Source organism: Polyodon spathula, chromosome 2 (assembly GCF_017654505.1).
Source record: "Polyodon spathula isolate WHYD16114869_AA chromosome 2, ASM1765450v1, whole genome shotgun sequence".
Lineage (NCBI taxonomy): Eukaryota > Metazoa > Chordata > Actinopteri > Acipenseriformes > Polyodontidae > Polyodon > Polyodon spathula.
The window spans coordinates 83,171,111-83,183,126 of NC_054535.1; the positions used below are offsets into that span (position 1 = coordinate 83,171,111).

At 39.2% G+C, this 12,016-nt stretch overlaps 1 protein-coding gene across 1 annotated transcript in view; it reads left to right on the plus strand.

The window, feature by feature from the left end:
* Positions 1-12,016, plus strand: part of LOC121302308 (fibrillin-2) — a 104,770-nt gene that overhangs the window by 31,263 nt on the left and 61,491 nt on the right. Inside the window, exon 8 of the mRNA XM_041232177.1 lies at positions 8,711-8,836. Within this exon, the coding sequence (XP_041088111.1) occupies positions 8,711-8,836 (126 nt within the window). The remainder of the gene's footprint in view (positions 1-8,710; positions 8,837-12,016) is intronic.

Sequence of the window (12,016 nt, forward strand, 5' to 3'; positions counted from 1 at the left end):
GCAAGTCTCTTGGGGTATGTATCTATAAGCTTGACACATCTAGCCACTGGGATTTTTGCCCATTCTTCAAGGCAAAACTGCTCCAGCTCCTTCAAGTTGGATGGGTTCCGCTGGTGTACAGCAATCTTTAAGTCATACCACAGATTCTCAATTGGATTGAGGTCTGGGCTTTGACTAGGCCATTCCAAGACATTTAAATGTTTCCCCTTAAACCACTCAAGTGTTGCTTTAGCAGTATGCGTAGGGTCATTGTTTTGCTGGAAGGTGAACCTCCGTCCCAGTCTCAAATCTCTGGAAGACTGAAACAGGTTTCCCTCAAGAATTTCCCTGTATTTAGCGCCGTCCATCATTCCTTCAATTCTGACCAGTTTCCCAGTCCCTGCTGATGAAAAACATCCCCACAGCATGATGCTGCCGCCACCGTGCTTCACTGTGGGGATGATGTTCTCGGGGTGATGAGAGGTGTTGGGTTTGCGCCAGACATAGCGTTTTCCTTGATGGCCAAAAAGCTCAATTTTAGTCTCATCTGACCAGAGTACCTTCTTCCATATGTTTGGGGAGTCTCCCACATGCCTTTTGGTGAACACCAAACGTGTTTGCTTATTTTTTTCTTTAAGCAATGGCTTTTTTCTGGCCACTCTTCCGTAAAGCCCAGCTCTGTGGAGTGTACGGCTTAAAGTGGTCCTAAGTACAGATACTCCAATCTCCGCTGTGGAGCTTTGCAGCTTCTTCAGGGTTATCTTTGATCTCTTTGTTGCCTCTCTGATTAATGCCCTCCTTGCCTGGTCCGTGAGTTTTGGTGGGCGGCCCTCTCTTGCCAAGTTTGTTGTGGTGCATATTCTTTCCATTTTTTAATAATGGCTTTAATGGAGCTCCGTGGGATGTTCAAACTTTCGGATATTTTTTTATAACCCAACCCTGATCTGTACTTCTCCACAACTTTGTCCCTGACCTGTTTGGAGAGCTCCTTGCTTCCTTGGTGCCGCTTGCTTGGTGGTGCCCCTTGCTTAGTGGTGTTGCAGACTCTGGGGCTTTTCAGAACAGGTGTATATATACTGAGATCATGTGACAGATCGTGTGACACTTAGATTGCACACAGGTGGACTTTATTTAACTAATTATGTGACTTCTGAAGGTAATTGGTTGCACCAGATCTTATTTAGAGGCTTAATAGCAAAGGGGGTGAATACATATGCACGCACCACTTTTCCGTTATTTATTTTTTAGAATTTTTTTAAACAAGTTGTTTTTTTCATTTCACTTCACCAATTTGGACTATTTTGTGTATGTCCATTACATGAAATCCAAATAAAAATCAATTTTATTTCCAGGTTGTAAGGCAACGAAATAGGAAAAATGCCAAGGGGGGTCAATAATAAGAGTGTAGACCTCGTCCTCGCTGCAAACCACTTTTAAAGATTGTTCATAAAACAAACCATCTCAAATTTGCCAAGAAATATGAAAAGGAAACTGAAGCATTCTTCAACAGAAATTCTCTGATCCAGTGAGACTAAAATACAACTTTCCCCCAAAAATGGACCACAGTATGTTTGGGAGATAAATAAAGGGAAAGCCTTCAATGAAGAAATTCTTGTACCCACAGTTCACTGGGCGTGAGCTGGGGGTGTAAGGATAGGACAGAAGAAGCAGAAGGGAGCGGTTAGTAGGACAGAGTGCCGGCTAGAAAGGACCAGACCTAGGATAGAAGAGCGGGCGAGGTCCACTCTAGTAGCAGACCAGCGGAGCTGGACATGGAAGCTAGGATAGAAGGTGGTCACTGACTGAGGGCGGCGATGCCGACACAACCCAGGGGTGAAGGACCCAGCAACAAAAACCGGATAAAGAAAATGGTCACTGACTGAGGGCGGCAATGCCGACACGACCCAGGGGCAAAGGACCCAGCAACCGAAAACACATACGAGGGTTATGACTTGGGGAGCCACCCCTCGGGAAGAAGACGGTCCCGGGGTAGACCGGGACACAAAAGGAAATAGAGAGAGAGAGGTACCCAGAGTCTGAGACTTCTGTAAAGGGGTGCTGGTTAGACCCCCAATTGGCCGAGACTTCACGCTGCCTGGGACCTGAAAGGCATAGAGGTTAGTATGGGACTCAAGCACGGAGTAGCCACGTCCTGAATTGAGGCAGAGTATAGAACAGAGCCTCGAGTGAGGTAAGATATGCGCAGGAGCTGCGAAAGGACAGAGTGCGGCCTGGGGTCCGCTCTGACTCACATGGTGAGAACCCCCCTGAAGGTAAAGGGAGGCTGATGCCTAGCTCTGAGGTCAGGGAAGTGAGACTTACTTGCCCCCCAAGGGATGGACCCCCGGCTCCTCACGAAATCTCCCACACCGTGAGAAGAACAAAAGACAGCACATGCCAGTGCATAACATAAACAAAAGACTAGAAGGACAAACGGGACAAACAAGAGGATGGTTACTAATTTAGTAGGATGTGACTATGTGTATACCTGCTGCTCAGTGGAGAGCAGAAGCAGGAGGAGAGCTGGAACTTAGGGCTGAGGTGGCAGCTGGACTGAACGAACATATGAATTGGCTGCTGGGGAAGCTCAGCAACTTTACGCCCCATATTCTACAAACGAGGGCAGAGATATGAGATGCCACCATTCTATGTGTTAGTTAATAGGGGATCGATCAGCAGTTTGCTACTATCATGTCTGCTTGAAATGGAAAAGGTAAACTCACATTCAGAGTTTTGGGTTTCGTAACTCCAGTTATTTTCTTAATAGTGGGACTCCTAAACTCATAATCAAGACAGATTTCCAGTCTTGTACCACTTCTCTCACTAAGTTTTAATGCTGTAACATTTGAGAGAATGAGCGGACTTATGAATAGGATTGCTGAGGAAGTGCCCCGTATTTTGATTAGATGGGGATTAGCGTTAGCCTTGATTGTGGGAATGCTGTCACGATCTGCATATTGGAGGAAAGCTGGAGCATTGGAGGCTCTGGAGAAGTGCAGTTGCAGATTTAAACAGTAAACTAGAGCAATTTTTGCATGCTGCAGTAGTGAGCAGATCTGAAGAGGGAGCGGAGATCTGCTGCAGTAAGGAGCGATTAGCAGTAGAGGGCAGGATCTGCTGAACAGAGCAGAGGTTTTAGGAAGAAAATGATGAGTGCTGTCAGTAGTGTGCAGAGGCCCAGCTGTAGAGAGCAGAGATCTGCAATAGAGAACGGAGGACTACCATCGGTAAAGTGTGGTGGTCTGCTGCAGAGAGTAGGGATCTGCTGAATGTGGTAAGTATTGGTCTTTCAGTGTTAAGGCAGATTTAGATGGAGCCAGAGATGGGGCTTCTTTTGGGAGAGATGAAAAATGCAGAGACCTGAGACTGCTGCAGAACCCAAGAGGATGAAGAATGCGTTGCTCCGAGGCATCTGCAAAACCTATTGATTGGTCGGGAGCAGTTTATGAGAGTATTGTCTATTGAGGGTAGGAGGACATTGACTGGAACGTTGATAATCGTAGGACATGGTGACTGACTGGCGGCTCACGTTGAAAGTTGAATACAGCAAAACAAGTGATCAGGGCTTAAATAGAGAGTAGGTACTAATTTCAAATTTTAGCCAGCTGCACGTCCCCCCGAACTACGCTGACTAACATTTAAACATCGAGGTAGTTTGGTCATCATATGCGGGTGGTTTAGAAGTTCAGGTAATGGAGACATTCATGTGATTGAAGATTGGATGAATGCAGCCATGTATCAAAACATTCTACAATGGTCAGTGATATCATCTGCTTGTGGGCTGATTGTCAGACTGTTTATCTTCCAACCCGACAATGACCCAAAGCATACAGATAAGTCAACTCTGGAATTCTTGAAGAAAACAAAGATACAAATTCTGGAATGGTCTTCACAGTGACCAGATTTAAATCCAATAGAAATGCTTTGGACTAATCAGAAAAAAAAACTGTCTGAGCTGAAGGAAATATGCAAGACAGAAAGGGCTCAGATTTCACCAACAAGATGTAACATACTGGTTAAGAATGATCATAAACGTCTGAAAGCTGTAATGAAATCAGAAGTGGGACACACGAAATACTAAAGCAGGGGTGCCAATGCTTTTGTCATGAACTGCAGCTTTTTATTACAACTGCACCCTAAAGTACTTTATCGGAACTTATTAGAAGCTTAATTGGTCCAATTAACAAATTTAGGGTATGGTTAGAACATAAACCAGGAGGGACACTGACCCTCCATTAACTGAGTTGTGCACCACTGCTTTAAATTAAATATTTTTTTTATTTTTTTTTTATAAAGATTATTTGTTAAATTACTACACATTATGAATTTTGTTTTTTATTGTATTAAAAAGTGGTTTACTAAATGATTGTCCTTTTTCTGTTACCTTGAATTAAAGTATAGTAAGAGTAGGATGTCAATACTTTTGTCTGAGACTGCATCTCTTTAAATTTGGCAGTATTGTTTTACTGACTACCGTGAAAGTGTAGCCTAAAGGGAGGCGTTCCACTGAAGAATCATATATAATTAACATATATAATTAAGAAGGGCCTCTCTCCCTGCTTGGTAGGTATCTAAGACATTATTAATGTCAGCTGCTAATACAGTGCCTACTATTGTTAGTGGCAGGGTGCATGCATTTAAATAAGGGGTATTGCTGAAGAGCTGTATAAATAAAATACAAAAATAAAATAAAAACAAAGTAAATATATGAACGTATCAACTTGAACAAGAAAATATCCTGCAGCTTGTAATGGTATGCAAAGGTTGAGTTATTGACTGTCAGTTTACTATCACATCTGGTCCTTTTTATTCCCAAACCCTTATTTGGCATTCTGCTTTCTAAAGGTTTGACCTTTTGGGACTTTTCTGAATATACTGTACTAGTTACAGCCTTTTTTGGCTTTAATCTTCTTTCCTTCATTCCACAGTAACACACTGTTGATCTGAGGGCTGCTGCTATGTTGGTGACTTGTTCTGTGTCAGTTCTCTTTATATGACATTATCCTGACAGACAGGTTAAAAGGAGCACATCCCATCACAGTAAAAAGCATTCCAGACACCTACAGGATACAGCCAAGTCAATGAAGAAAGAGAAATGTCAACAAATTGCCATGTAATCATGTCAATTTTCCTTTGAAATGTTAATAAATATCAGTTTGGCAAAAAGTATATTGATATTGCTACAAAAAAGTGGCACATTATTATCAGCAAATGTGAGAAAATAATTACCATGTCCGGGTGCAGTTACGGCCTCCATTATAAGGCAGTATAGCTTTAATGCAATGAATATTGCAGCATGCAAATATAGATCATTTGCGTTTATTAAGAATCAACCAACCATGTTGGTGTGACAATGGGAATTGGTGCTAATGGAAAGCATATATTCAGTCTAAATAGCCACTTGCAAATGATTCTGTTCTAATGCTGGAGCCATGTCATTCCAATGCTGGCTCACATAGCTATCCATGACTGTATATATTCGATTTAAAAAAGTTATTTAATAATATAGTTAATTTTGTGGTTTATTTTTCTTGAAAACTAGTTTGATGTAAAATAATGTATTGATATTCAACAGAAACCTCAAGGTATGTGCAGGCGGTCTTCAAAGAAACCATAAAATGAAAGCTGAATTCCTCTGGTTACATGGTGCCTAGTGTTTATTGTAATGGCTGTCTTTTGGCACAGCTTGTTCCAGCAGTAGATCCTATTGTCCCATATGATCACAAAGTCTGGTCTAGGTCTGGTTGCCAAAACAGCAGGACTTCTTTGAACATTAGCAACTGGAGTTCAAAGGTCATACAAAGGAATTTATAACACTCTTGTTTAATTAGAAAAGTGATTCTGAAACGTAAACTCGTTATTTTATTAATCATAACATCCAGCATCCAGTGGTTAAAGAAAATGATTTTATACCAGGGTTCCTGGTTCAAATCCAGGCTCAGCCACGGATTCACTGGGTGTGACCTTGAGCAAGTCACTTAACCTCCTTGTGCTCCGTCCTTCGGATGAGACATAAAATGAGATCCTGTTGTAAAGCAACTCTGCAAGCAGCAGTTGTTGATGCATAGTTCACCCCCTAGTCTCTGTCAGTCGCTTTGGATAAAAACTTCTGCTAAATGACTAAATAATAATAATAATAATAATAATAATAATAATAATAATAATAATAATAATAATAATAATAATAATAATAATACATTCCTGAAAGAAATCATGTACATTTTTCTTGCAAATAAAATAAGGATCCAGTGGGCCATTATAAACAGTCATTTAAAGCTTTTGTCATATACTGTTCTGTATACTGTATATACTGTACTTCAAATTATACTTGGGCTCCATTTTAAGATTTTGATACTTGTATTTTGTGCAGCATAATCCTTTTTATTAACGCTAAAAGCACAATTTGAAAGTTCAATAGCTTCACAGTTCTCTCACCTGGCGTATTAACTTGGAATGTAACAAGCAGGAATTTATCCTGCAGACATTGCAAATATTAATGTAATGTCACTAGAGACTTTAATCAAAGAAAATAATAATTGTGAGCTTCCTTCTGCATTTAGTCATCTGGCTGGAAAGTGTTTCTCAAAGCTTTCACACTTCAGTGCCCTGGGCTGATGCTTATGTGCTATACTCTAGATGGAGATGGTTCAGAATAAAGGAACTTACAGTCAGCTTTTTCAAAGCAAGCAGTGATTCAACTTCCTGTTCAACAGCTTTTTATGTTTCCACCGTCTATCAGGAGTTGCTTAATTGAGGTTTTTAAACCAAAGAACCTTAACTAATCTTCTGCAGTATATGGCAAGGTCTTGCACGTGGACTCAACATACATTCATTTTGCAATGCTCAACGATAGGGAACTTTTTCATCCAGAAGCGGTATGATTTATGGCTGCACATTTTAGCTTCATTTTAATTAATTTAATTAATGATTGCCTTTTTTTGGCTCTGTTTACAAAAAAAGGGTTTATTGTGTACTTCTCTCCAGGGCTACAACCACACATAAAACAGAATGAATTATGGTTGACATGCTACCAAACTGTTTAGTTTGGCAAACCACCGCCAGTGAGCACAAGAGATGATTTAGATATTTGTTCCACTCATTGTGGTTTAGACTTTCACAGTCACTTGCTCACTGGTATATATTTAAGCAGGATTGCTGACACTAGCTTACATTGTGTTCACTTGTAGACCTTTCATGTGTTTGTAGTTTGATTTAGAATCACAAATGTCATAGTTTTCATAGGCAGTTGTTGCACTTTGACTAACCCTTATATCCCAACAGAGTTTTGTTTTTGCATTTAATAGACTTGCTGGGAATTTTGAAATAACAGTAAAAAAAAAAAAAAGTCAGCCGTCTAGCTTTTTCCATAAAATGAATTGTAAAGTTTAATTGTTGAGGAAATACATATATTATGACAGCTGAACAAACCTGGTGCATTTAAATTTAAATATTTGATCAGGCCAGGTGCTTTTGTGAATTGTGAGTTTTGTGGGTTTTTGCGAAAATAACATCAACGATTAATTGTCTTTATAATTTTTAGTGTGTTTTTTCTCTGTTAAAAAACGTATTGAACATTGTGACAGGGAACGCTGTCACTGGTTTGTGGAGTGTGTGTGTGTGTGTGTGTGTGTGTATTTGAGAATCAGCTGCGATGTGCGGCAGGAGACGCGTTGCTAAGCGACCAGTTGAGCAGTGGTCTCGCCCTGCACTCAGCTGATAGGACCGCCCTGAGCCGCTGGGCTGCCAGGGCTTTGGGAGCAACAGAACAGAAGTAGGTCAGTTTAAGGGATGTTGATTCCAATACAGTCTAGAGAGGGTTACGTAGAGTAGCAGGTCCTGGAACGGAACATTCCTGTCAATGGGACTAGCGCTCACCATTTTGTGTGGCAAACTTTTATTTTTAGCTTTGTTTTGTTTCATTTCTGTATTAAATGAGACACTAGAGCTACCATTGCTGGTCAATGGTGTGAGCACTATTTTGTAATTAAATTAGCGCAGCTATGCAGCGTTTCAACAGAATTGCTCTGTGTCTGTCTCATTATTTTCCGGTGACTACCCACACATGTAACACATCACCCTATTACTAGCATAACTATAGAATAACCAAGTAAAAAAAAAAAAAAACTGTATTGTATTGTTTGTATTGAGATGTAATACTTTTTTATTGCTTTAAGGCAGTGTGTAACATACAGTATAAAGGAAATTAAAACAAATGAAAGCTTGAACCTAAGAAAATTACCCTGTTTTTAAAATTCCTTTAGATGCTTGTTTGCAAATATTTCAAAACTTGACACAGAGTGAATGAGAATATCAGACTATAAGGGTGTTTGCCTAAAATGGCAAATTGAACACTGAGAAGTGATTTACTAGTACTGTGGGTGCTTGTTTTTGCTATTTTTAAGAGCTCCTTTATTCATAATTGCCCTGGAATGTAGATACTCAGGACCGTAGAGGCTAATTGGTCACCACTGTAAAAGCGTTACCTTGCCTTGTAATATTAAATTTGGCAATAGATTTTTAGATTCAAATGGAAATACGAAAAGCAACAACACTACCCCCCCCCCCCCACACACACACACACACACACACACACACATTGATTACTACTTCATATTTCTTAAATAGATTAATAGTTCGATTTTTCTTTTTTAACAAAATGATTCAGACATCTTCAGGAATACGTCTGTGTTATTGCTGTCTTGCTGATGTATGTGTGCTTCATTCCTCACAGATATAAATGAGTGCAGCACAATCCCAGGTGTCTGTGATGACGGAGAATGCTCCAACACGGTTGGCAGCTATTTGTGTACCTGCCCACCTGGCTTTGTAACATCTGCAGATGGCTCTCGCTGTATTGGTAAGTACATGCATACTATTCATATAATTAATGGTGTCTCTTCTTTAAAAGGCAAGCAAGCACCAGCCAAATATAACAAAAATTCACCCACAGAAAAGTTGTATTTATTTTGGTTAGTTCAGAGTGAGGGACTCGCTCCAAGGAAGTGCCTTTGGAATAAACAAAAGAGTATGCTTTCTCTAGAGTGCAGCTTTTTGTGTCTCAAGTGGGTGTTAGGGCTCACTTGGCTGTTACTAAGAGAATTTGTTAACATTTCTTTTCCATGGAATATTGAAGTACTTCCTTTGAAAAACACAACTGCTGCCTGCCATTGTAGGTAGAGTAGGTGGCACTGGGTGGATACGGGATCAAACAAGCATTTCAAGTGGAGGATAATTTGAGCAGCTTGTACAAACAATGGGATGTTTATAGAAGGATTGTATAGTCTAGTGAAAATGGCTACAAGACTGAACTCTCCTCTCATTTTTTGGCCTAGTAGGTAAAGTAGACACTCTGGTGTCCCTCAGAATCAACTTTGCCCACACCTAATGCGTAGTTTGGCAGGGAAGTGACACTTGGCCTGAAATAAGGAAACAGGTGTTTGTTTGTTTGTTTTTCCTGAAGAGTTTCACAACACTATAAAGGAATGCAGTTTCATTTACATCTACTTATCCTAGGGGAATCCCCTAGATGTTGATGGTGGTCTGTGTGGCACTCATATACAATTAACTAAGTTCATTACAATGTTATGATCAATAAATGTCATTCTTTTGGGTGATTTTATATTTAAATGAGGTCCCAATCCTAAAATTTTACGTGATGCAAAACTTTTGGCCTTCGCTGTAATTGAGTTTCCAACTGTGTTTGTTTATATTCTAATGATAGGGATCCCAAATGTGACATGACCTTTGTAGCTCTATAATTGAAAACGTCTGTTTCTTTTGTGTTTTACTGTAGTTGAATGTGGGGCCACTGTACCTCCTAGCACCATACAAATAAACCCATAAGCCATGTAATTTTATTGCTGTACGGTATTTAATTCCTCACCAAGAAACTTCCATATGTCTGCAGAGTCACACTCCAGTGCCCTTTTTTGGATAACCACAAATAAACTACAGAATTAAATTGGTACTTTGTAATACTTTTAGTTTCTTTCCTGGTCCTGATTTATTAAGTTATATTGTTTATTTATTTATTTTTAATCAGTGTTTTTTTTTTTTTCGCTTTGTTTTGTTTTTTTACAGTTTTTATGGTTTTTTGTAACATTACTCATTTGGCATACCCTGAAGTTATTCTGCTAGCTTAAATGAACTATAAAAGCAAAACATACCACTTTTTATGATATGCTGTAAAATGTTTCAAGTGACTGCAAATCAGTTCCCTGACCTTAATCGTTATGTACAAATGTGGGGAAATGGGCAACTACAGTGGTAAAATATTACATTAAAAAAATCTTTCCAGGGCATGCTTGGATTTTGTAGATTTTGTATACAGCAGATATCTCTGTGACTGCCCTTTTACTGTAAGTATATCTGTTTGATCTGTTTTGACAGAAGCTTGTGCAAGTTTATATATGGGAGTAATTGTTAGCAATTATTCCATTCTACACTAGGCAACCTTTTTGGTTGGTTAACATATTGCCCTTCTTAAAACCCTACAAAAATATAAAGTATGCTTCTTACCACCCAATGATGACATAAACTAATGTTCAGATTCTGGTTGTACTAAGAAGGTACTGGAGACCATTTCTGCCAGTTAACACAAAATTAAAAAGCAGCGCTGTTTCTCAAATAACCCCAGATGTCCAATTACATTTTACTGTTTGACCTCGGAGCGGTTGGGTTTTATTGAGCCCCTTTAAGCGATCTGGAACAGCTCTGTGTGTCCCTCACTGCAGCTGTTTGAAATCATCACAGTTTTCTAAAAACAACAAGACCTATTAAAATACAGTAATGCTGATCTTCTTGTACAACAGCACCTGTAAGATGTAAATACATGTGCAATGGTGTGTGGGCTGCGTGACTTACTTTTTGTGTTGTGCTTTTCATGGCAAACACCTTCTATACTAAATAATGACTAACAAATACTGGTGTGACAGTGACCAGCTATGTAAGTAAGCAGTGGCATGTACATAAGACATTTAGTATGAAATTGTAGCTTTTAAGAAAGCTACAATACACTTGGGCTAGAAGGTAATTCAAGCAATAAGTTTTATTTTTCTAATGACAAAATCTGGCCAGTGTTTCCTTGAAAGTGAATTTTCATTCTTCAGGGGTCTGGGGTGACACGCCATCCTTTATTTACATCCCACTAATACAAGATACCAAACGCCTGAAGTTTTTAAATTTCATTACCTTTTAAATTGCACAGTTTCTCTAGCATACCCTTCACAGACCCTCAGTCATGCTATTGTCTTTATATTATAAGACTAGAGTCTTTTATCCTCTACGTGGCACTTACGGACACATCTCATCATTGTGTGCAAAATGTTTGGCACTCACAGAGCTTGTTATGACAAGTGTAGAATGTAGTTAATTGAATGTCTTGATTTTCTTTTGTGCTGTTTGGGGAAATTTTGATCCAAATGCATGCTGTCAAGGAGTAAGCTTTAAGACTTTAATCGTAATTACAGCTGAAGGGGCTCCATTCGTATTTGGAATTCCACGTGGGCTGTGGGAATAGGAAATAACAGGACAGGCTTTTGTATATTGTTAGGTATTTTTTGTCTCAAAATGTACAAATGTATGTTGTGTTTTTTAGCTTCAGATTTAAACTGTTTTTAGACCAAATCAGCTGTTGAGGTCTACTACAAATATCCTACAAAACATGGTAGCCATGAATCTCCCTTATCTTCAGAACAAGGAAGAAACAGGACCGTTTGGATTGTACAGCTGGATAGACAAAAAGAGTACGCTGATGGTGACAGTCTCATTCTCCCCTGAGCATGAAAAATATGTGGAGATGTCTGAATGCATGAATTTATGCAATGTTACACACAAAACATAGTCGTAGTTTATCTAAAAAATACAGTTTATATACTTTTAAGTGGTTAGGGTTCAGTTTTGGGGAGTAGATATAGCTTTATGTATTTGACAGTAGTATTATTTTAACCTACTATTAAGACATTTGCAGCTAAATCCCTTAGGACTAAGCACATTCCTAAAACAGCTGTTCACAGCATTTCATTTGCAACCATATTTT